This window comes from Aspergillus niger (genome assembly GCF_000002855.4).
Source record: "Aspergillus niger supercontig An12".
NCBI classification, from domain to species: Eukaryota; Fungi; Ascomycota; class Eurotiomycetes; order Eurotiales; family Aspergillaceae; genus Aspergillus; species Aspergillus niger.
In genome coordinates, this window is record NT_166527.1 from 1,916,875 (window position 1) to 1,939,850 (window position 22,976).

The following is a 22,976-nucleotide window of genomic DNA, read 5'->3' on the forward strand; positions in this document are numbered from 1 at the left end:
ACTATTATGGCTCCTCCGCCGCGCTTGCGCATTCTGTCAGGTTAGTGCTCAGCCGCTGCCCAGAAAGACACCACCTATCGTCATTTCCCGACAACCCTTTATCCTGGATGATTTGCTGGTCCACTCGGTCGCTGCATCCAAGAGACTCCTAGACTCCGTTGAGACTCAGACATTATCATGGGTCGTCTGCTAACGCGGGTCTGTTTAGTGGGCAGCAATGCCATCTCGGCGTTCCTTTCCTGGAGGCTCCAGGCGACAACCTCCTGCGACGTGACACTGGTCTGGAAATCGGGCTACGAGGCAGTCTCTCAATACGGCGTGTCTTTCAAGTATGGCTGGTCGCTTATTCTTATAACACGGCGAGGTTCTGACAGGGCGTGATTTAGGTCAAAAGCGTTTGGAAACGAACGGTTTAAGCCACGTCATGGTGAGTTCTGCCCCTTGGTCACACACCTGTTCGCTTGTGTGCTGATTAGAGTTCTGCGATAGTCGTTCGGACGCCCGAAGAAGCAGCATCACGAGAGAACGCATACGACTATGTAATCCTCTGCGTCAAGGCTCTGCCCGATGTATACGACCTGGCTGCGGTAATAGAGTCCGTTGTGACCCCTCAGCATACCTGCATTTTGGTCAACACAACCAATACCCTCGGTGTCGAATCGCATCTGGAACAACGGTTCCCGACAAACGTCGTCCTTTCGCTTGTCTCAGGCGTCGAAATCACCCAGATCGGAGCCAGCGAGTTTGAGCACCTGAACTCATCGGAAATATGGATCGGTGCTACGAATCAGAACTCGAACGTTCCCTCCTCCATCCAAACCGATATGGCTGCGGCGTTAGCGATGACTCTGAGCTCAGGCCAGGTGGATTGCAAAGTATCGAAGAATATCAGACAGGAACAGTTTGAACGTATTATAGGGTGAATTATCTCCCCGTATGATTTACGAGGATGTCGATCTTTTGCTAACCACTGCATATTCTAGTCCTATCGCCTTCTACCCCGCCAGCGTTATGTTTGATTCTGGAAATGTACAGCAATTATTAGAAAAAGTTGGCGTGCGTCAGCTGATATCGGACGTGATCGACGAACTCATCGATTTGGCGAAAGCACACGGTTGCTCTTTTCCCAGCGACTTCAACCAGAAGACTATGGAGAAGATGACGACCACCCAGACGCCAAACACTATGTACCAGGATTTCCAGGCTCGGCGTCCCATGGAGATCGAGACGTATCTTGGTTCTCCCATCAAACTGGCAACGGAGTCCAATGTCAAACTCCCACGCATCGAGACCCTCTATGCAATGCTGCACCATATCAATGCCACTAATCTGAGCAAACCTCGTGATTCTCCCCCTCCGGCCCTGGCTCAGCCTCCGCCCCGGGTGTCTTCGGTTCCTCCTCCCAGAAATGGTCCTATGCGCCCGCCCCCCGGAAGGTCAAGTTCCGCCATGATGATGCCCCCACCGAGACGTGGACCTCCGATGCCTGGAATGTCGCGACCACCAAGCGCTCAGCCCCCGGCTGGCGGACCTAGGATGCCCCGTGAACCGTCCTTGGAAGGCCTTGAGGAGTTCAGCCATCTGGTCGTTTATGATGATGCCGGCGATCAGGGTATGCCTGCAAATGGTGCCAATGGCTATCCGGACGTTCCGCCAGGCGCCGGACCATCTGGACTGGCTTTGAGAGAACGCGAGCTGGCCATTCGCCAGCGGGAGTTGCAGCTTCGAGAGCAAGAGATGCACATGCGTCGTGGTCCCCGCAGACCTCCGCCTTCCAAGGCAGCTGCTTTCGATGAGGAAGACGAAGATGATTACTTCGATCCCATGGATACTAGCTTGGTCCCTCAGATCGACCCCGACAACGTTGATATGCTGAGTATCACATCAAAGAGGACAAAGAAAATCCCCAGTGCTAGTCAGATTCGCAAGAACCCCGAGCTCCTTTCGAGCACTGGCGGGGGTGGTGGCGGCGGCGGCGGTAGAACTGGGACGTTCAGCCGCTACTTTGGAGGAAACAGGAAGCGCGCCAGTGACCGTATCATGCAGGAAATCCCTGGCCTTCATGACTCTCTCCTAGACAACCCCATGATGGCTTACTCGTCAAACCGGTACGGGTCTGTTGACCGAAACCAAATGGCTGCGGGTTCCCGGACCAACTCGATGACTACCAGCCGAATGGGTGACTACCCTCCTCATCCGTACCCGCAAAGCAGGAGGAATAGCCATTCTCCTGCAGCTCCTTTCGGTGGTCCTCCTGGTCCGCGAATGGGCCGCCCAGCGACTGCCCAAGACCAGAACTTTGGCCCACCTCATGGGCCCCCGAACGGCGGCCACCCGTCGCCTCCGGGACACATGCGAGCGCCAGTCCCTCGCCATCCTCCTGGGCATGGCAATGCGGTAGGTCCGCAGCAGGTTGAACAACAAATTGGGGTGAGCAAACCGTATCCCGCCAAGGGCACTCCCAAGCATAGAAGTCTGACAGGAAGTGCGAGCGCCAGCGCGGAGAGTGGTGACAGCGGGGCTAGTGCCAACCTCGATTCCGAGACCTCTGCCCATAGCAGCCAGATCAGCCTCGGCGCGCAGCCAGCTGCAGCGCCCGTTCACTGAGTCGCGAAGCCCGTCCTTCCTTCGTCTCTCCTTCGAAACCGCTGAGCACTTGCCTTGGCCCTGACTGCTATGGACACGACTGGTTTCGTTAACGTCTCCATCTTTTCCCCTTTCCAGTCGGGAGGGTGATTTCCATGCCTTTTGGGACACCCTTCCCCGTATTGCTTTTTGCTTCTTATAAAGAATATACTTTTAATGAGATGCTTTGGCAAGGAGGGTGGGCACAGACTCCATGTCAATTGTCTGTTGTTTGCGGCTTTCTGACATATACACCAAGGGACATAGGGGCTTTCACTTTCTCACTTTCTCGTTTGATGATTTCCACTACGGAGTGGTCGGGCGGGCGCGTGCGTGCGTGCATGCATGATTGTTGCATGTGGTGATTTGCCTTGACTTTGATTATCTCTGTTCTTTTTTTCCTCTCAAGTTGCACGGCATTCTCGAACATTAATGAGCATGAGCATGAAGCTCCACCAGATAAATATGTTTTCTTGACTTTCTACAGCTATACCACCGACGTTCATTGCCAGACGCACACCATACATGCCTTGTTTCTGCAAGACCCAGTGTTGTACACTACCCAGCTCGGCGCATCGTCCTGTTGTCTATTCCCTACCATCTCCGCTGCTTTGTTTGACACGCATGCCCTCCTTTGACTTGATTTCCTTGGCCGTCTCCTTCCATAGCTGTTCTGTGCTGTTCTGTATGGGCTCTGGCGCGAACATCACACCACCCTGTCATCTTTCTCATTCATGGTCCGGTTTCTGGCGCATAAAAAGAGCAAGGGGTTGATTTATTCGGTTGATTGATTGATTTGATTTGGCTGGGTTCATGTTCCTACCGGGTGTTAGTGAGAGGAACTGCGTCGGGATTGTCGGCGCGGCAACTGCTCCATTGATTAGAACATGTTGACAATAAACGAGAATTAATCGAATTTACAACAGTAACACTACCACTCGTGTAAGATTCAAGAGTGATGCCTGAAGGTAGACAGACCATGGCAGCATTTGTTGCCGGAGGCACCTACACGTGACCTGCAGTACCGCGGGGGTAAACAAATCCCCTCGATCTGCAGCTCACATCACTTTGTCCAACCCACCACCATCTACACAACTGCAAACACTTCTCCTCTTTACAGACTACGCCCCAACCAAATCAACCACCAAGGAGGACTAATTATTAAGCAACCAACAATGCCCTCCCACCAATACACCCACTCCCAATCCCTCCCCCGACACTCCATCCTCCCCGCCTCCACGACCGCCGGCCCCTCCTCCATGGGCAGCTCCTCCATGTCGATGGCCAAGACGCGCCAGTACAGCAACCTGCATAATCAGCTGGAGCAGCTGAACGCTAATCTTCGGGACACGGAGAATCTGCTTAGGATGACGGCCGTGCAGGCGGAGGATATGCGCTTCTTGGGCGGGTATGTTGGCGCGTTGTTTATGGGGTCTGCGAAGGTGTTGGGGGAGGAAGGGGTAAAGGGGAATAGTAGTGGGGAGGAGAAGAGGGAGGGTTGAGTTGGGATTTCCGTTGAAGGTTTAGTGGAGAAACTTGGGGGTATCACCTTTCATGATGGATATGTTATGGATTGGTACAAGGATATGGGTAATGTGAGTGTTTATTCTCTATTGACTCTCGGTCTATTTGCTGATTGCGAAGATCTTCTACAAGCAGTCAGTCATCTCAGCTGTCGACTACGAATCCTCCTCCTAGAATGATTGCCGGCTCGTCGATGTTGTGGTGTTCGTAGCTGGCGTACAGCGTCAGCTAAGCTACGTACAAATCTCCGGGGTATATACTCACCTCAATGTGCCCACACCACCCGCTTCCAAAATCAGCGCCGTCTCCGTCAACGGCTTCCCCGTCCACCGCATCGCAAACGCACGCAGGATATGTCCATGTGCCACGACGAGAACATCGCCCTTGGAAGAAGAGTCGCCGTCGAAACAGGGCTTGTGGAACTTCTCTCTGATCTCTGCAATCACGGCGTCTAGACGCTTGATCACGTCTTCGGGGGATCTAGTGCACCATCATCAGTTAGCTTAGCTATCCAATACAAAACATCACACACCACCATCAACAACAACACCATCATCCATGACACCATGCATAAACGCAAAGAAATAGATGGGATAACATACTCTCCCCCGGGACACCCATCTCTCCAAATCTCCCACTCCCCCTCTCCCTTCTCCCTCCTCATCTCCCGTATCTGCTTACTCGTCAACCCCTCATACTCCCCATAATCCCACTCCCTGACAGCCTCCGTAACCTCCACCTTCGCCTCCGTGCGTATCGGCTCCTCATCCTCCGACTTCCGCGCCTCGTTCCACGGTAATCTCTCCTTGCATCCGATCTCGAGGAGTTCGAGGGTACGTTGGGCCCGTGCGCGCGGCGACACGTACCTACACCACCACCACACATCTATCATTAGCCTACACCCCCCACCAGTTATCGTATATAAAGTGGGGGTGGAATGGGGGTTATGAACATACACATGAACCAACTTCCTCGGCACAATCAACCGATCATTCCCGACCAGAGCCTTTCCCGTGGCTTTTATACGCTTCTCGCCGTTCTCGGTCAGCGGTAGGTCCGTCGAGCCGGTGTGTCGGCCGTTCAGGGACCAGGAGGTTTCGCCGTGGCGGATTATGAAGCAGCGGGGGGTCATTTTTCTTTCTTTCTTTTGGTGTTTTCTTGAAGTATGTTGGGGGATGAGTCGTGGGGAGGGGAGATTGGGTGTGTAGTAGGGAATGAGAGGATGGCTTATGGGGACTTAATGATGTGGTGGTGGTGAGTAGTAGTAGCGGGGAGGGCTCGCTGGTTGCGTCATAGGTTTTGTTTAAGTGGATAGGTGATTTGGTCGGTGAGTGAGATGGGATTGGGTCTTATCGATAGGGACGGAGGGTTACGGGTATGTATGGGAATGGAGAGCTGTCAATGTTGCGATGGAGAAAGGTTTTGCTATTTTTGTTTGCTTCTAATATGGAGAGTGTTTTTGCTGGTATGTGACACCATTGAGATCCTAAAGTGCTGATGGCTTACGGCCGAGGAGTTGGGCAAGCTGATCTGAAGCAACAGTTCCTAATCAAAATAATCGCAACAATTGATAATACACTGTCATGCTAAGAGGCACTGGCCCAAGACACATCCCAGGCATCTAGTTATTATCCTTATCATTTAGTACGCTTTTTATCCTCCAGATGTCCCCTTCCCCACCAGTGCCTCCCAGAAAGCGACATGTTAAATAGCAACCGAACCATCACGCCAAAGGAAACACGGAAACCGAAGACGAAAAACCTGCGATAAAATTCAACTCAATTTCTCCTGCTACATACTGTTCCGGCGAGCACAGGCCCAATCATCTAGGCCATGTAAGTGCTCGAGTCGACGCCGCCCTCGGGGTATTCACTGGTATTCATTAGCTTCGCCCGCATGGTTATAAGCATCGGTCTGTACTTACGGAAGGGCAACCTCGAAGCGCTTCTCGATGTCCTTGAGCACCTTCTCGTCATCCTCGGTGCTGACAAAAGAAATCGACAGACCCTTGGTACCGAAACGACCCGCACGACCGACACGGTGCAGGTAGGAGTCGGCATCAGCCGGCAAGTCGTAGTTGATGGCAAGGTTGATACGCTCAATATCGATACCACGTCCGAACACGTCGGTCGCAACACAGATACGCTTGTTGAATTCCTTGAACTCCTTGTAGCGTTTGATACTACCAACCGTTAGTACATAGTAAAGACATGAATAACAAGTACTCTTACCGCTCCTCCTGGCTCACACCAGAGTGCACCGCAATACTGGGGAAGTTGCACTCGCGCAACAGCTTGTCGAGCTCATTCGCACGCAGGGTGCTCTTGACGAAGATGATAACCTGGTTGAACTCCAGGCTATCCAGGAGCTCGTTCAGCTTGCGGTTCTTCTCCGCTTCGCTGAGCTTAATGTAATATTGCTGCAGACCGTGCAGCGTGAGCTTCGTGTCGTCATCGACGTAGACCTCGAGAGGGTTCCTCATGAACTTCTTGCACACGGGGCGGATCTCCTGAGAAAGAGTGGCACTGAACATCATAACCTGCTTGTCGGCAGGGGTGGCACGGAAGATCTCCTGGACATCACGACGCATGTCTATTACGAATCATCAGTACGGCGTAAGATAACCTCACATAAATAAACTCACCGATCTGGTCCAGCATCTTATCACACTCGTCGAGAACGAAAGCCTTGACGTTGCGCAGAGAAAGCTTCTTGTCACGGACCAAGGCGTTCAGACGACCAGGAGTACCAACAACAATGTTGGGGTAGGACTCCTTGTTGGATAGCAATTCAACGTCCTTCTGAATAGGGGTACCTCCGTAGAAGACAGCAGTCTTGACATCAGGAAGGTACTTGCTGAAACGAGCGTACTCGTTCTTGATCTGGTATGCCAACTCGCGGGTGTGGCACATAACAAGGATAGAGCACTCGCCAGGAACCGGCTCCAGCTGGTGCAGAGTGGTCAAAACGAAGACCGCGGTCTTTCCGAGACCAGACTTGGCCTGGCAGAGAACATCGACGTTCAGAATGGCGGTAGGAATGCAGACTTGCTGGACTGTAGTGAGGCGGAACCGTATGTTAGACTTGTACTCGACCCATAAGTTTTGAGAAAGAGAAAAAGCAATTCGCGTCGCAGCGTCCGTCCATCCCCGAGGTTTTGAGTCTGAAGGGATGCATTATAGTCCCACATTTTCTTCCACCAAACAACGAAAGTCAAATGAACTTGCACACAGTCGAAAATTGTGTCAGCTGCAGTAAGACATCTTGTTCAGAGCTCTTTCTGCAGGCGGCAGGAGGACGGCTGCAATTCAGAGAACGGTGGAAAAGCGTCCGACCCGTGTTCTTCGGAAGCAAACCACGATTCATCCAGAATCTCTGCAGGCGAACAAACCAATCTGTGGTATTCCCTGAGCATGGTGTTGCCGTAATTCACCAGAGTAAAGTGAAGCAAACAAGCAAAGGCTGTAGATGCACTACTGCCGCAGGGCGACTCGTCTTATGTATGACGCGAAACAGACATCCTCATGCCACCCGCAAGCTGAGGCGAGATGGGCGCCCCAAAACGACTATGGATTTTCCCCGCGGAGATGGACGGACGTTGGAACATGGAGCAATGGAGGGAGCTTTGGGAAAGAATACGTGATAGACTAACCCTCCGATGGATGTTCGAAACCGCAATCGGTGATGGCACGTAGGAGTTCCTCTTTGAGCAAAAAGTCGCGGAAACCGGTCGAATGGATACCGACGTAACTACCCTTCTTGTCCGGACGGCCGCCAGAAACCGTCAAGTCGCCCTTCTTAGCCTCTCCGTTAGAGGCGGGAGCAGCGGTGGTGGCCGCCGCGTCAGTGGTCTGAAGCTCCTCGTCGGAGTAGTCGATGAGATCCTCTTCGTGGGACATGGTGATGGATGGTGTTGATAAAGGAAGTATTCGAGAAAACTCTGTTGTTGTCGCGTCTTATCCCAAGGCAGTCGAGCCGGGGTAGGTGTCGTCAAGATAGAAACCGGGGGTGAAAATCTATGCAAGCCGAGTATCTAGTTCGAAGACGATGCGAAATCCTCCTCGTGACTATTGTGAGATGAATTGAGGATGGGAAAGGTCGAAGCGCGAAGGAAGACGATGGAGATGAAGAGAAGGTTGTCGACGCGCGAAGGGATGGAAGCGGCTGAGCCTCCGAGATCCCAGTCACGTGAAACGAGTCCATTAGTCACCGGCGGCCAACTTCCTTGCCGCATCGGGTTAGTGCCGGACGGCTGCTCATGAAGCTTAGACTCCCCCGCTGCCTCCATGTGAATTAATTTCTTTCCAAATACTTCAGGCTGATTGCATGTCTACTCATCATGGCTAAAGCCAAAGCAAAGGGCAAGAAGGATCCTGCTGGTGGCGCGCACAGCCACATTCGCGCAAGAATCGACTATCTCTACAATACTGCCACCTTTCTACAATCTATCGGGAAACCCTCTCCGCAGCAGCCATCCGCCAGTCAACAAAATGATCAAATCAACATAGCAGAGGATGCCACCAAATTGCAAGGAACAGAGCGCATAGTACCGCAAATTGTGAAATCCGATCTGGCATTGGAGGAGGAGCCGACCAAGCCAAAAAATACATCGGTGACGGAGCGACTGCCTCAACTCTCTCGAGTCTATATGTCACAAATGCGCGGTGTCTCTCTCAAGTCGCAGCTCCGACTACCCATCGACGTCAAGCGGTCTTTCTGCAAGCGCTGCGATACTTTCCTAATTCCTGGAGTAACCTGCACGCAGGATATCAGAAACGCCAGCCGCGGCCGCAAAAAGCCATGGGCGGATGTTCTAGTTGTCTGTTGTTCTACGTGTGGGACGGAAAAGCGCTTTCCTCAAACGGACAAGCGGAGCAAGAAATTGTTTGAGCGTCGGAAAGAAGTGCCCAAGGAGGAGCACAAAGATGAGGTAATGGCGGGTGCTTGATTACATACTACGAATTTCCGATATCCCACCCTACATCTGCCCTGCATCGTCAGAGTCGCCTACCTCAAGTTGCGGCGGATGCGAAGTAGCCCACCCTTATGGATCGTTCGGTCATGGCTGTTGGCCTATCTGCAGTCTTCGAGATTGAAAAAGATATCTACCGGTATGATCGGGGCGAGGGTGAAGACGCTTCTACACAGAATATCGACTTCCGTGTACTCTGGTGCATGTATGGTACCGCAACTCGGGAGAAGAATGAGCGTTGGGCGTGTCACACGCAGCAGGTTCGATAGTATCTGGCACAGGAGATGAGTTGTCCACCGCAGATTGACAAGCCTTGTAGGCGCAGAAATGCATTGAGAAAGCCAACGAAAGAAGGACAATATATTTACATATAACACTTGCCGCTGAAGCTTCCACATTCGGGTATCCTCTTGGGCATATCAGGCTGTGACTGGTTCAAGGGGTACATGCTTGAGGCTGCCGATGATTAGGTTGTCAACGGGTATTGACAGGGCCATGGTACAGGTTGCTTCCGGCAGCTGACATTCAATAACAGATTTCGAAACGAACACAAACGCAGGTGATATCGTTGCAAATGGATTCCGCTCAGTCAAAACAAAACAGAAAGGATAGATGCTCGTCGGGGAATCGAAACATGATAGAAGAACAGCGGCGTCATCAACTTCGTAGGGTGAACACGTAAATCATGAGATGAGAGGGAGTCGCACTCCAAGTAGACGATAAAATGCAGAGGTACACCAACGCTATCAACACCTTACTACCCTGGCAATTTTCAGGGTGGTTTTGGAAGCCAGAAATAGCCGCGAGGCCGATATTTCGATCTTTAAACAGCAGTCCTCTCCAAATACACAGACGAAGGTAAAAGAGCAAAAAGCAACCCCTTGCCTCTGCGATGAGAATCAGAATTAGCATGAAGAACGTTGGGCAGCACAGTTATAATAACACAAGGTCCGCGAGGACACAACTGGTTTATGAACACATTTTCGTTCGTTGGTCGAGCACATTGTCGCTCGTCCGTCATTTTGCAGAAGGTTTTTATTTTTGCAATAACCGTCATCGACCTCCGAGGTCTTTGTGAAGGGTATACGAGTAACGTGAGGCGTATAAGCAATCGTGGGGTCGTCAACCGATAGAGGAAAGTCGAATGCGGGGAAGCCTCCGGGGCAGAAAGACCATGTAATGGTGTTAGGGTAATCCGAGTAGAGAAGAAAAATTCGAGGGTTGAAGTTCAGGAGTATAAGGTGTGTTGGTTGGAAGTGTTGGGAGTATAGACGGAACATATCGCAAGGGTTGGCATCTCAGTGTCTCCGGCGGGCGGCTTGATCCAGGCGTTGATCGAGACCTTCTATACGGCCACGGTACGCTTTCACGATTTCTCTAATATGCCCGATTTTCGCAAGCTCATTCTCCAAGTCGTCAATTGAGGCTAGAATGGAACGGGTACGGGCAATCTCAGCATCAGCGTTGCGAATGACGTTGCCGGCGCGATCGTAAGTGCTTTGGATAGATATCTGCATTTGCTCTTCCAGCTACTGTGTGTTAGTGTCCGAGTATCAGGCGATCACCAGGAGGGATTATGAAGGGGAACAAGGCTAGCCAGGGCCACTGTAGCAGACAGTATCAAAGGGAAGACAACGTAACAGCAGAGTGGACCCCGACAGTATATAGAAAAAGATAAAGAAGGCGCGGCACCTACATCATCAAGGCGATTGCGAATCTGTTGTTGTAAACCATCCAACTGCTGCGAAAGCGCCCGTAGGCTCATAGGATCCAGGATTAAACGACCGTGGCTGCTGGCGGCGCTGGCGGCGCGCGAACTGGAGTTGCTGGTGCGTCCGGTCCCTCGGCCCCTGGAAACACCATTGGCACCGTGGCCGCCCTGCAGCGCTATCTGTTGTTGTTGCCTCAGAATCTGGATCTCGGAGGAGGTGAGGCCAAGCGAAGTGTCGGGAATCGAGGCTGATACGGACATTTGGTCCCGGCAGAGACATGCTCCTACCGCGACAACAGTCTAGGAAGCGCCGGTCGATCTCGTAGTGGGGAGATTGAACGAACCGAAGTTCATGGTGAGGACCGATATGCGCAGGTGAGAGATCTCGTAAACGAGCGTCTGAGAGGGGAAGTATAAGAAAGCCGAGAGAAAAGGAGGGAAAGAGAAATGTCGTAGGTAAAAACAGGCAAGGATAGACACCACCCGTGGGATGATGGAGGCGGGGGGAAGGGGAAGAGGAAACAGATCAAGACCCGGTCAATGGCGGAGTCTTGTCAGTTCCCCGAAGTGGATGTTAATCCCTTGAGAGAATCAAGGTATCATTGAAAGTTAAAGGAGGGAAGCCAGAGAGGGGACGAGGCTCGATAATTGGATCGTTGGTGACAGAGAAAAAGGAACGAAGAAAGTGGCCCCCGTGAGTCGGTCGGGGGTTACACTGATGGGCGACAATGCTATTGATTCGATCTTCCAGGGGGAAGCCTGGCACGAGCGATTCAAGACGGCCGGGCCAGTGGTCAGCCTCGGAAGTTGGCTGGAAGGTGGAGGAGGATGAGAGGAGGAGGAGGAGCGAGCAAGAAAGTCGCGGGCGAATGCAAGGAAGAGAGGTTGTACTAGTAGGAAAGTGTAGATAGAAAAGATGGAGGTGCGGGAACCCGTTCGGAGGGGAAGGAGAATGACAAGGTTGAACAAGAAGAAGCAACGAGGAAAGTGCTAAGATCAGGACAGTTGGTGAGTAACCAGGCCGTGGGGGCTCTTTTTATGCACCGTATCTCATTCTATAGAGGTTCCTGTTCTCCTCATTGACCCTTGGTACCTGAATCTGGGAGACGAGGTACTTGTGCTGGTGTAGTAGTAACAGCCGGGGTGACCTTCTATACCGACGATATCCTGACCGACACGGGAAAGATTGGCTGATGCGATAATCCTCTTGACTTACAATCGCACTGACAATCAATTCGGGATAGAGTACTACGCCAATCGATTAATCCATTTGGAAGCGAGAGTCAACCACCATCATCCGATTGTTGGACGAACAGCACTGTTGAAAGGGAGCGTGACCCCAAACAGGCAAGGAACTCTCTCTACTTCGCCCGCCCGCAATTTTGACGGCATCGCGTCCTTCTCCAAACGCTCTTCTCCCACTCCCCCGTCCTCCCCTCTCAGGCACCCAATCATCTTGTTACCACCTTCATATATCCTACTCGAATCCTTCAGCCGAGGCGACTCTTAATTTCCAATCATTTTCCCCTCGAGCCCTATTGTGCTCTGCGTCCGTACAGCTGACAAAAGCACCTCACCAACCATCTTGTTCGAATTGCCGCACCAAGCGCTTCTTCAACCGCCATCGACGACGCCGTCATCTACACACCCCATACTTCAGGCCGACTAGGCCTCCTCATTATTCGACAAAAGGAAAGAGTAAGACTCGTTGCGCTGCCCAACCCGTGAGGCTTGAGCCTTGCGCCCTAGGTCGTCGTGACCTTCATATTATTGGTCTTGGGTCAAGGTTCCGCAGCTACAGTCGGCTTCGCGAATCCGCTGCGCCCGTGGTTGGCTTTCCATGCAGCTTGATTAGCTATTAGCCTGTGAGCACTCTTCTTTCTTTCTCCCCATTGCTTAGTGTGCTGCAGGAGCTTCCTGATGGCCATACAGCCTCCGGAGCTCGTCATACCCAAGCCTGCCCCTCTAATCCCCGACAATTCAAAGGCTAGATTACAAAGAACTACATTGATATGTGAGATTGCGTTTGAGTGACTGACATGAAAAATCAATTTATCCAGTACACACATAGTGCCTAACAGTCTGACGGAATAATACCCATCCCCGTGGAGTAATTGACGCCCTATCCATCCACCTCACACCTCAACTCACAACTTCACCCTCCCCCAACCCATCACCCACCATGCCCAAAGACAAAGAACGCAGCTTGAACCCGGCAGCGGCGCAACGCAAACTCGACAAACAAAAAAGCCTCAAAAAAGGCAAAGCGGAAGCGCAAGCCCGACGAAACGAGAAACTAGCACGTCGCAACCCGGAGCGCATCCAACGACAAATCAACGACCTCAAGGCATTCGAAGAATCAGGACAAAAGCTACGACCCCGCGATCAGGAGCTTCTGGAAGCCCTGGAACGTGATCTGCGCGCCGTACAGAAGGCCAGAGAAGCGTTGGGCGATAAGGCACCCAAGTTCGATAGCTTTGAATCTAGACGAGGCGGTCAGCACCGTGGGCGCGGGGATGCTGCAGTCTTGGGCAAACGCAGGCGAGATGGCGGCGACGGCAACCGGTTTAGGCACGATGGTGATGGGAGTAGTAGTAGCGACGAGACAGATGAGGAGGTGAGAAGGATACCCATGCCGAGGGATACGCCTCCGCCTATCCCGCGACAGTATCGGAAGGGAGGGCCAGGAGAGGCTGCAGGTGGTGGTCGGGGCCCGCACGCTCTTCCGGCGAAACCGCCCGTCGTTGAGGCGAAGACTGTGTACGAGGCCAAGCCGGAGATCAGGAATCTCCGACAAGAGGCGATCAATAAGTTCGTTCCTGCAGCCGTCAGGGTTAAACAGGAAGCTATTCGGGGACAAGGCAAGCTCTTGGAACCGGAGGAGATGGATCGGCTGGAGCAAGCAGGGTATAATGCTGGGCCTGCAGAAGGCGAGGAGAAAGTTTCATCAGCTGCACCAGCTGATGATGAGGACGCTCAACGGCGACTCTTGGAAGAGGAGGAGAGGCGGTTTAATCAGGAGCTTCGGTCCGTGCAGATCGAAGAGGTGGAGGATGAGGATGCATAATAATCAATCACATCCTCCACCCGTCATCCCATGATTAGGATCTTACGAGGCGTTGGTCGGGTCTCAAATCAATGTAACTATAACTTGATGCGATACGAAAATAACATCAAAATCTAAAATCATCTGTCCATCGACAGTTGGATTTCCAAACAAGCCATTTTGGTCACGAGTTAATTTCGGACATATGCACCAATTTAAAACATTGGAGTGAGATGACACGATCAAAGCAAAGTCTGCCATTGCAGAATTTAAGGAGAAAACCCAAATCGGTATGTACACAGGAGCCCTTCCCATACCATATGTAGCCCATGAATCACCAAATTAACACCAACCGTGAAACACCATTAGAATGGGTGTAAAGGAAAAGTGAGGTTCAAAAGAGTGTGGCAGAGGATATCCAGGGAAAGGCCGTAGTGAAAGGCTCGAATCATCAAGAGCAGAATCAAAATCCTGTCGAGTCACCAAGGTGTCTTTCAGTGGCAGTATTCCAAACAGGGGATGTCAAATGTAATATCTGTACAAGTGGAGAAGTGAAGTGAAGATCAAACAACAGGGGCATCACGGCATTAGAGAACAAAGGAAAGTGAAGATCTTGGTGAGATAGGATTAACGACGATGCGGCGCAACAAAATGCATCCCACGTCCCATGACTGGCATGGCCAACGTTGGTCTTTGAGATAATCCACCAGCCGTAACTCCGGAATATGTTTCGACTATTAATAGTAGATATGGTGAGGTGAGGAGACGTCCTCAGGGAGATACCCAAAAGCCTACTGCAGCTATTCCCGTGGGTCAACCAGCAAGAAGCCTGCAGTTACTATGTGTATGAGAAATGGTGGCAATATCTGAACATCGCCCAGGTAAATAGGCCGATTGGAATCACCTCAGATTGCGGATAACTTTCCTGCCTCGGGCCAAGAAGGGACTGGGCATCTCGTCCCTCTCGGGGTCCCAAACAGCTGGAGAATCACGCTCTGTCGGCTTCAGCCCAGTGCGGGGATCACTCGCACACCGCTTGATTTCGTCAATGGGACGGCCACCGGCACGCGCCTGTGCCAATTCAACCAAGGTTCGACCGCCCATGTTGCGTTGCATAACGGCCTTGTACATCTCCTCCCCGCCTCCGTTTGCCTTTGAGGCTAGTTGCTTGATGCCTGTCTTGCGCGTGGGTGAGCCAGCATCGGCAGCCAGGTTTGCTGATGACGGGATTTTGGACAAACGTCGGTGAGGCGATCGTGATTTGGCTTCCCTCTGTTGGCTGTCGCCAGATCCACCAGATGACATCTGCGGCAGTCTTGACCCGTTGGTGGGAAAGATGGGAGGCTGAGTGCTCAGCTTCTGCATAAAAGCAGCGGTGTTCTGACGGAGGAGGGGCCTGGGCGGAGCCTTGAAGGGATCAGGCTTGACCTTGGGGCGTGTTGGAGAAGGTAGATCGGGGATGTCATCTTCATCATCAGAGTAAGCCAGGGTGGGCTCCCACTTCGTACGGTTTTTCTCCGCCTCGGCGAAGATGTTCTTGCCGGAATGAGTCCCAGAGGTCCGACGCGGGGACAAAGAGAGTGATGCAATTGAGATCGGGGAAGGCTCTGCCATCTGAACATCCATAGGCGATTCAACCACGGTTTTTGAGCGGTTGAAGGGGGTGCGAGTTTCCTTTCGTTGTACTTTGCTCGCGGCAGGTGATTCCAGAGATAAATTGCTGATATCAGTACTAGAAGGCTGTTCCGTGTCGTTGTTGCTCATAGAAAGCCGCGAGTCGTCGCTAGAATCCTCGCGTACAACGATATTTCGCTTTTGCTTCTCGACCTCGATTGCAACTCGCTCCTGAACTTCGCACTCAAATCTCTTGCGAAGCTTTTCTATCTCGTTCTGCACCTGACGATCAATTTCTAACCTGGCTTTCACTTCCCACTCGCGGCGCACTGTATTTTCAAGCTCAACTTTCATTTGTTGTTTTTCTTTCTCGAGTTTCGCGTAGGCCTGCTCAACGTCCCGAACCTTTTGCAAGGCGCTCTCTTCACGCTTGCGGAGTGTCCTGGACAGATCGGTAACTTCCTTCTCCTTGCGCATCAAACGGATGATCGGCAGATTGATTAGGGCAGCAGTATCGGGACGGTGGTCCGGGTTAACTCGCAGACAGTTTGCGATGACGTTCTTCAGCTCAGGCGAGTAGAAGTCGGGTAGAGGAGCAAATTTTCCTTCCCGAATCCTCTGCACAAGTTGGATATGGGTTCTGGCATTGAAAGGCGGCTCTCGCTGACAGAGCTCGTACATGATGCAGCCGACCGCCCAGATATCGGAGCGCAAGGTATACTTCTCGGCCGCGCATATTTCGGGGGACATGTAGAACGGCGTTCCGACATAAGTAGAGGCGAAATCATGCGAATTCATCAGCTTGGACAGGCCAAAGTCACCCAGTTTGACCGTGTTGTCGCTTCCGAGGAAGATGTTCTCTGGCTTAAGGTCACGGTGAAGGATAGTCATCTGGGCCTGCTTTCCTTTAAGACCCGACGGCTTGGGCGCAGGACCAAGTATGTTTGACCCGACGTCGACGGGATCCGAGCCATAGTGACAACGGTACAGAGCAGTCACTAACTGCGACAGGATGCGCCACACAAATTCCTCTTCTGCGTACTTGTTCGTCTTCTTGAGGTTCTTGATGACCATACTCAGATCGCCACCACCGCAGTACTCCATGTAGAGATACAAGTCCTGGGACGCCTTGAGGTGTTCGCGATGGTAGTAGGCGACAATGTTTGGGTGTCTAAGAGAGCTTAGGATGTTGAACTCGGCCGTGAGCTGCTCTCGCTCTTTCTGGGACATCTTGATGTAATTAATTTCCTTTCGGCATAGGATCTGCATCATTACGTCCATAAGCACGGTGTCATATTGTAACGGGGGCTCGCGATCTTACAAAGCCATCTGTCTTCCGCCGAACTTTGCGAATGATCCCGAAGGAACCGCAACCTAAACATGAACTGGTTAGCCCTGTGTATATCAAAAGGATGCAGATAAGTAGCAAAAGATTGACATACCAATCTTCTCTAACACCTCATACTTATCAGCCTCCGCCAATGCAATTGCCATTGTGGCTATTGGGTGAATCCGGCCACTGATAAGGAGGTAGAGGATGGAGGTAAAGTCGGAAGGAGATGTGAGAGGAGAGAGATGAGGGGTGTCCTATTGCATTTATGGACCGAGGCTTGTGACTGGAACCTGCTGGGTTAGTAGACGACGTGGTGGGAGTGGCACATTCAGTTGAGTTGTAGATTCCAAGAAGTAGACATGCAAGAAGGTAGAAACGCTGGATGTTTGGGTGCAGGGCTGTTGCTAAGCAACGCATCCTGCCAAAGCCCTTTCCTGCATGCAGCAGGCGGTCGGACAGTAGGCGGTAAGCACTGTTGCATCACGGACGCCTGGATCACTGGTGCCATCACTTCACAGGGATGCACTGGCCTCGTCTGCATGGAATATCGGATAATTCTGGCGGATATATTGTTGACCAAGACCCTCACCACAAGATCTAGTGATGATATATCTGCAAGGAGAGTGAATATCCGATGGATGTTTGTCTACCATGTCCTTCCAAGGGAGACTCTCCTTTCGGGTGTGGCAATCGCGGCTCCACGTGATCTCGGCTTATCGATAAGATGATGGCATCGGCGCCGTTCGAGTCCCGCCTTTCGGACTTTCGGCATCTGTCAACGTTCGCCTCCAGGACACTGACGGCACCGCCATAATGACGGAAGAACCGAAGGTCCTCCGGAAGGACCAGCTTGAGGTCAGCTTGCACAATGAGAAAAAGCTGATCAAGGAGGGAGCAATCAAAGACGACAACCCTCTGGACCTTAGCGAGCCGTTTCGCGAGCTATGCAATGCCTGTCGTAAGGGGGATCTCAAAGTTTGTCAAGAGAAGATCACAGAGGGAGTCAATATTAACGCCCGTGATCCCTATGACTACACCCCCTTGATTCTGGTAAGTGGACTCGTTGTGGGAACTACGGGAATAGACCGCCTTGCTGACTGAAGCTGTGCAATAGGCGAGTCTCTGCGGTCATTACGAAGTTGTGCAGCTACTCCTCGAGTCTGGTGCTCTATGCGAGCGTGACACATTCCAGGGCGAGAGGTACGTTGCTATTACAATGGCTTTTCTTCATGGATATCGTGTGAATTACTTACAATTGACTGCCCATAGATGCTTATATAATGCCTTAAACGACCGTATACGGAATCTGTTATTGGAGTATGATTATTCGAAATCGACGGATCCACTTCAGCCTCTGGCCGCGCATATCACCTCTCTCCTTACTCGTGAAACTCCGATAACGTCAGACATTGTTGTCACGGCAGCTGATGAATCCCTACACCTCCACAAGTTTATCCTGGCTGCACGGTCGCCGTACTTTCATCGAAAGTTGGAATCTGCCCCTGGTACGTCAACATGGAAACTTCCAAATACGATTCCACCAGAGGCGTTTGGTACAGCAATCAAATATCTCTATTTTGGAGAAGCTCCTCGCGACTTGAGAAGCGGTCCCGGCACGGGATTCACGGAATCGGAAGTTTTCGCGGGCATCGACAAGATAGCCAAGCATCTAGAGATCAACACCCTCGTGGATAGTATACTTGACAGTGGGGATAGAAGACTTGCCAGACAGAGACGCACCATGGAAGTTGCCAAAGGACGAGACCAACTAGAGGAGTGGTTCCGGGCGAATGTGCTCAAGCATAAAGTGACGGTAGAGACAGCAAAGGCAGACGATATCAAGTGGGACAGGGACAATGCCATTTATGCGGATGTTCTGCTCCGAGCAGATGAACTCCCTGACGACGAGGAGGATATTTTGGAGGAATCTGAGCAGACTAAGGTCGAACACGGGCGCTCCAACGGGTCTGGCAGACGCGTACCGATGTCTACTCTTTTCCCTTGTCATCGGGCAATGCTTCTGCGATCGGAGTTCTTTCAGACCATGTTTGCCTCATCATTCCGGGAAGCCCACATGAAGGATCACCTGAATGTCATCAGCGTGGACTGTTCTCCGGATGTCCTGGAGATTGTACTGACCTTCCTCTATACCGAGCGGGCTGACTTCCCGCTCGATATTGCGGTCGATGTTCTGTTCGCATCGGATATGCTATTTATTGAAAAGCTCAAAACGAAGGCAGCCATTGTCATCAGCACACTGGGTAGTGGCAATATGTCGCAGGCAGAAGCTGCCCGGACACGCGGCACCAAGGAAGAGGATGATCTGGATATCTACGCCATCATCAAGGCTGCGTGGTTGACCCGTGTTCAACGACTCGAAGAATTTGCTGCGCGATACCTCGCGTACCGCTTGGAAGCTCATATCGACTCGCCGGAATTTGCAGAACTTATCCAAGAGTCGGCGTCCCGCATCCAGTCCCGACAGGAGACGGATTCCATCGAACTGTTGGATGATATCCGCTTCTACCTGAGTGAGCGATTCAGGTTGCGCTTCGATGACGCCGGTATCGATGAGATGATGGAGCCCACGCAGCCGGTGGCTGATGGTGCTGGGGTCAACGGAGACGTTGAAAAAGTCACCGAGGGAGTGGAGACGATCCAACTTTCAGAGGAAGGTTCTGGAGATAGAACGAGCGTGACTGTTCCGTCAGTACAGGCCGATGCGAAGGCACAGGAGCAGCCACTCATTCATACATTGGATGGCGAAATCGCGGTCGACGAGTTCGACCAAGATGCGATCAACTATCAGATCCTAATGGAGAAGCTTGATAGGATCCTAGAGAACTTGAACCTGGACGCCTAGAGCCTGGCAGCGAGCCAGACGAGCTGACGATTGATGACTTCTACAGGTGGTATTTATTGGACAGTATATAGTATACAGATATAGAAGGACTGGATACGGTGCATGAATGACATTCGGAAATATACTACATGGCTCGATGAGCAGTGTCCCGGTCTACGGGGATACATAACGCTGAATCAACGTGCATTTTGATCTTTACATTGAATATGAAGCGGTTCTCATGCAAAGCACCAGACTGCCTAAGCTCCAGGCCTACCCCTATCATTGACTTGTTAGTACTTCGACACTGCAAAGCACACCACGCAACCTATTAGTGAACCTCCTACAGGGGTATCTCAAACCCATCTTCTGATACGACCATCCCACCCTCCATCCGTCCGGGCAGTCGTAGTCCACGCAAGATGCATCCTAACGCACCCGACAATCCCAAAATAAAGTTATTTACCATACAACCTAGTATATTTAGTACCCCCTCCGATACCGCCCATGCCTTTCTGACCAGGGCGGAAGGCAGAAATGTCGCAGTAGGCACAGACATCAACACATGGATACATGAACCAGGATGCCAATCCTCCCAGAACACACCACGCCACCGGTCCGTAGTTACCCTCTTGACTAGAATCACGCCCCGAGCCGCAGAGGTCAGTGCTAGAGAGGGCCACCTGTGTACGTACTTTAGGGGGGCGAAAGGGATAGTACAGTAGAATCATGTCATGCAAATGAAACTTCGAGACTAAGCCGGGAGATACTTTGGCGGTTAGGAACTTGGACGAAGCGAGAGAGTCTGTGCTTGACTTTTACCACATATTACTTAATTTACATCCATACAGCCATACATACGTTGATATGATACAAAGATACAGACCAGGAAACATACAGGAGGGGATGGAGTGGACTGGATTAGATTGCGAGAAAAAATAACCATCAATCATTATTGAGAAAGTATGCAGCTACATACTTACTAGGATGCAAGAAGAATTTCCATCTCGACTGACTGCACTGAACGAACCCGAATTCGACCGGGATTGACCTCGTTCTGGACTCATTCGATGAGTAATAGGAGGATGGGAATGCTTCACATTTGCTTCCTTTTGTTCTATTTTTTGTTTTTTCTTTCCCCCAAGTGCAGTGGTTGAAAGTATGTAGACACTCACTCTCCGAGTCCGCCCCATGTTTGGGGTCCGGTCAAGATGCAGGCCAAGGTTAACATATGTATAAGAGGCGATGTTATTCTTGGAATAATGTGATGAGATTGTCTAAACTGCATATTCAGCATGTAGGTAACTGTGTATGTATGTATTCATGTATGTATGTATGTGTGTGTGTAGGTATTGTCATATGGACTTGGATAGTATGGCAGTGGGAGGGAAACAGGTGGTAATAGATACTCCGTACGTGAACTCGACACTTCCACTTTCGCTCCGCTTCACCAACCAACCTACAACCTCACCCACCACAGCCAGTCATGGATAAAATCATGTACAATTACTGTTACACACTCCCGGCAATTTGGCACTTGAATTGCCGGCCGCATGGGGAAACAAGAACAGCAGGATTCTCGGTGAGCAACAGGCTGCATGGCAAAGAGGGAGATCATCGTGATCTCCCGCATCCCACGCAGGTTTGGATGGGTCCTGCGTGGTTTTTTTTCGACTGTGGAGAGAGAAAAAAAAAAAGAGGAATGGGTTGGAAATTGGGCCGGGATGATGGATGACTGGCCCTGCAGGTTGGAAGTGAATCATGAATGGGAGAAAAGGTAAATTGATTGATCATCATCATCAATCAAGCAATCAGCCAACCAACGGAAGGGCTGAATATTAACTCCATAGCAGATGCAATATAGTAGGTCCTGCCATTCCTCGACCCCATCCTCCTAACTCTACTGTCAGACTCAAGAGTGTCATCTAACAGGCTGTTACTCTTAAAGGTCTTAGTGGATGCTCGGGATGATCAGGACATAAAAGACTCCAGAACACACAGACACTAAAGTCCCAACCCGCAGCCGAGCCAGCCAGTCAGCGACATCTGCTGCAGGTGGGAAATCGCCAACGCGAGATGGGATGCTGATCAACCGGACTGATTGGTGATCCGAGCCCTTCTTTTTTCTCCTGGGGCTGTTCTTTGCGACGGTCGGGCATTTCCGTTGCGGATCATCTGGCTGGCTGGCGGTCGGGGGTTTTACGTGCCAATCGGTCGGGCTGCGCAACAACAGGGTTCAGGATTATCGTCCATGTTGGGCGTCAAGCTGCTGAGTGCTGATGCTGGCTGGCTGGCTAGCAAGCAGCCTGGCTGACGCTCGCTTCAAAGTTTGAGGGTCTGCAGGAAGGCCACCTACTGGTGGAGAGGAGAAAGATGGAGGATTGCTCTCCAACTCCAGTGGATCGTGAGATAGATGAATAGTACGAAAGGGATTGCAGTTGCGCCCATTCCAACCCGCGCCTCGATGCGGCCCGGTTTGCCACGACCAAAGGCAGCTTCTTTCCCACCCCCTGCAGTCTACGCAGTACTCACTCATTACTGGATATACTGGTTGACTCCCGTTGATCCTCTCCAATCACACTTCTCGAACTTCCCAATAAGATCGACACCGCCATGGCCTCGATCGGGAGTGCGGGGATACAGCACTGATTGGTGCAATATTCGACGAGCAACGCGCCGTTGAGCGATCTCCAGCATCATCACATCATCGCGTGCGTTTGCTGCGTGGGAAAACTGGAAACAAAGCATTGCAACAAAGACTGCTTGAAACAATGAACTCTACTACACCGTCTCCGTCATCCACGGAGTCGCCGATATTGGATGGGGTCCATTCGGATCCCCAAGTGGAGGCGGGATTCCTCCCCTGAGGGGCTCCAGCTTTTCTCCTCCATTGACATCTCGACTTGCTTCAAGCGACCCTCCACTCGCTGGACACCGTGTACTCCCGTAGGATCACGCCAGCGCTAGTCTCTCTGTATGGTAAATCATGAGGGCATGGTAGGATGCTCGCCAGCAACCCGCCACCACACTTAGCCCATCATTGTTTCCTTCCCCGCCGCCGCCCAACGTGGCCAAACCCGCCTCTCAGGCATCGCCATCGGCTGCCATATCCCTGTCTGCTATCCTGCCAGCTTATCACAGTTTCCCTCTCGACGGATGATCGGTTCTGTGGCATGCTGATCGGCTACGATGTGGAAGCCCTAAGGTCAACCCTGCTCCATTCTTGCATTCCTTCTGGCCAGGGGGGTTTTCCACCGTCTGAGACTGACTGGATTCTATCGTGCCGCCGATGCTAGCCATGGCGCCACT

At 51.7% G+C, this 22,976-nt stretch overlaps 15 protein-coding genes across 15 annotated transcripts; 6 read left to right on the forward strand and 9 right to left on the reverse strand.

The window, feature by feature from the left end:
* Positions 1–6: 6 nt before the first annotated feature.
* On the forward strand, positions 7–2,607 carry An12g08000 (uncharacterized protein; the record flags this gene model as incomplete). Its single annotated transcript, XM_001395814.3, has 5 exons — positions 7–40; positions 209–329; positions 387–427; positions 490–919; positions 984–2,607. The coding sequence occupies 5 exons, from the start codon at positions 7–9 to the stop codon at positions 2,605–2,607; spliced, it is 2,250 nt and encodes a 749-aa protein (XP_001395851.1).
* Positions 2,608–3,212: 605 nt separating this feature from the next.
* An12g08010 (uncharacterized protein) lies at positions 3,213–4,181 on the reverse strand (the record flags this gene model as incomplete). Its single annotated transcript, XM_059743561.1, has 5 exons — positions 3,213–3,341; positions 3,547–3,630; positions 3,688–3,746; positions 3,821–4,024; positions 4,175–4,181. The coding sequence occupies 5 exons, from the start codon at positions 4,179–4,181 to the stop codon at positions 3,213–3,215; spliced, it is 483 nt and encodes a 160-aa protein (XP_059601901.1).
* A 112-nt stretch (positions 4,182–4,293) lies between these two features.
* Positions 4,294–5,281, reverse strand: An12g08020 (uncharacterized protein; the record flags this gene model as incomplete). The annotated part of the gene is made up of 4 exons (XM_001395816.1): positions 4,294–4,360; positions 4,414–4,629; positions 4,752–5,015; positions 5,106–5,281. 4 exons carry the CDS (start codon positions 5,279–5,281, stop codon positions 4,294–4,296), a joined length of 723 nt encoding a protein of 240 aa, XP_001395853.1.
* A 694-nt stretch (positions 5,282–5,975) lies between these two features.
* Positions 5,976–8,048, reverse strand: An12g08030 (uncharacterized protein; the record flags this gene model as incomplete). The annotated part of the gene is made up of 5 exons (XM_001395817.3): positions 5,976–6,021; positions 6,074–6,331; positions 6,381–6,741; positions 6,794–7,204; positions 7,802–8,048. 5 exons carry the CDS (start codon positions 8,046–8,048, stop codon positions 5,976–5,978), a joined length of 1,323 nt encoding a protein of 440 aa, XP_001395854.1.
* Positions 8,049–8,488: 440 nt separating this feature from the next.
* On the forward strand, positions 8,489–9,097 carry An12g08040 (uncharacterized protein; the record flags this gene model as incomplete). The annotated part of the gene is made up of 1 exon (XM_001395818.1): positions 8,489–9,097. The coding sequence occupies one exon, from the start codon at positions 8,489–8,491 to the stop codon at positions 9,095–9,097; it is 609 nt and encodes a 202-aa protein (XP_001395855.1).
* Positions 9,098–10,026: 929 nt separating this feature from the next.
* Positions 10,027–10,401, reverse strand: An12g08050 (uncharacterized protein; the record flags this gene model as incomplete). The annotated part of the gene is made up of 1 exon (XM_059743562.1): positions 10,027–10,401. The coding sequence occupies one exon, from the start codon at positions 10,399–10,401 to the stop codon at positions 10,027–10,029; it is 375 nt and encodes a 124-aa protein (XP_059601902.1).
* An 18-nt stretch (positions 10,402–10,419) lies between these two features.
* Positions 10,420–11,093, reverse strand: An12g08060 (uncharacterized protein; the record flags this gene model as incomplete). Its single annotated transcript, XM_001395820.1, has 2 exons — positions 10,420–10,650; positions 10,818–11,093. The coding sequence occupies 2 exons, from the start codon at positions 11,091–11,093 to the stop codon at positions 10,420–10,422; spliced, it is 507 nt and encodes a 168-aa protein (XP_001395857.1).
* A 279-nt stretch (positions 11,094–11,372) lies between these two features.
* An12g08070 (hypothetical protein) lies at positions 11,373–12,026 on the forward strand (the record flags this gene model as incomplete). The annotated part of the gene is made up of 5 exons (XM_059743564.1): positions 11,373–11,428; positions 11,507–11,541; positions 11,584–11,725; positions 11,809–11,840; positions 11,962–12,026. 5 exons carry the CDS (start codon positions 11,373–11,375, stop codon positions 12,024–12,026), a joined length of 330 nt encoding a protein of 109 aa, XP_059601903.1.
* Positions 12,027–12,125: 99 nt separating this feature from the next.
* An12g08080 (hypothetical protein) lies at positions 12,126–12,781 on the reverse strand (the record flags this gene model as incomplete). Its single annotated transcript, XM_059743565.1, has 3 exons — positions 12,126–12,320; positions 12,410–12,472; positions 12,632–12,781. 3 exons carry the CDS (start codon positions 12,779–12,781, stop codon positions 12,126–12,128), a joined length of 408 nt encoding a protein of 135 aa, XP_059601904.1.
* Positions 12,782–13,014: 233 nt separating this feature from the next.
* Positions 13,015–13,899, forward strand: An12g08090 (uncharacterized protein; the record flags this gene model as incomplete). The annotated part of the gene is made up of 1 exon (XM_001395823.3): positions 13,015–13,899. The coding sequence occupies one exon, from the start codon at positions 13,015–13,017 to the stop codon at positions 13,897–13,899; it is 885 nt and encodes a 294-aa protein (XP_001395860.1).
* An 879-nt stretch (positions 13,900–14,778) lies between these two features.
* Positions 14,779–16,986, reverse strand: An12g08100 (uncharacterized protein; the record flags this gene model as incomplete). Its single annotated transcript, XM_001395824.1, has 3 exons — positions 14,779–16,755; positions 16,814–16,866; positions 16,935–16,986. 3 exons carry the CDS (start codon positions 16,984–16,986, stop codon positions 14,779–14,781), a joined length of 2,082 nt encoding a protein of 693 aa, XP_001395861.1.
* A 652-nt stretch (positions 16,987–17,638) lies between these two features.
* On the forward strand, positions 17,639–19,688 carry An12g08110 (uncharacterized protein; the record flags this gene model as incomplete). The annotated part of the gene is made up of 4 exons (XM_059743566.1): positions 17,639–17,875; positions 17,940–18,025; positions 18,095–19,086; positions 19,141–19,688. 4 exons carry the CDS (start codon positions 17,639–17,641, stop codon positions 19,686–19,688), a joined length of 1,863 nt encoding a protein of 620 aa, XP_059601905.1.
* Positions 19,689–19,812: 124 nt separating this feature from the next.
* On the reverse strand, positions 19,813–20,398 carry An12g08120 (hypothetical protein; the record flags this gene model as incomplete). The annotated part of the gene is made up of 3 exons (XM_059743567.1): positions 19,813–19,927; positions 20,015–20,096; positions 20,134–20,398. The coding sequence occupies 3 exons, from the start codon at positions 20,396–20,398 to the stop codon at positions 19,813–19,815; spliced, it is 462 nt and encodes a 153-aa protein (XP_059601906.1).
* Positions 20,399–20,990: 592 nt separating this feature from the next.
* An12g08130 (uncharacterized protein) lies at positions 20,991–21,208 on the forward strand (the record flags this gene model as incomplete). Its single annotated transcript, XM_059743568.1, has 2 exons — positions 20,991–20,996; positions 21,041–21,208. The coding sequence occupies 2 exons, from the start codon at positions 20,991–20,993 to the stop codon at positions 21,206–21,208; spliced, it is 174 nt and encodes a 57-aa protein (XP_059601907.1).
* Positions 21,209–21,618: 410 nt separating this feature from the next.
* Positions 21,619–22,967, reverse strand: An12g08140 (hypothetical protein; the record flags this gene model as incomplete). The annotated part of the gene is made up of 6 exons (XM_059743569.1): positions 21,619–21,886; positions 21,983–22,198; positions 22,249–22,400; positions 22,455–22,594; positions 22,685–22,750; positions 22,856–22,967. The coding sequence occupies 6 exons, from the start codon at positions 22,965–22,967 to the stop codon at positions 21,619–21,621; spliced, it is 954 nt and encodes a 317-aa protein (XP_059601908.1).
* Between the last annotated feature and the right edge of the window lie 9 nt (positions 22,968–22,976).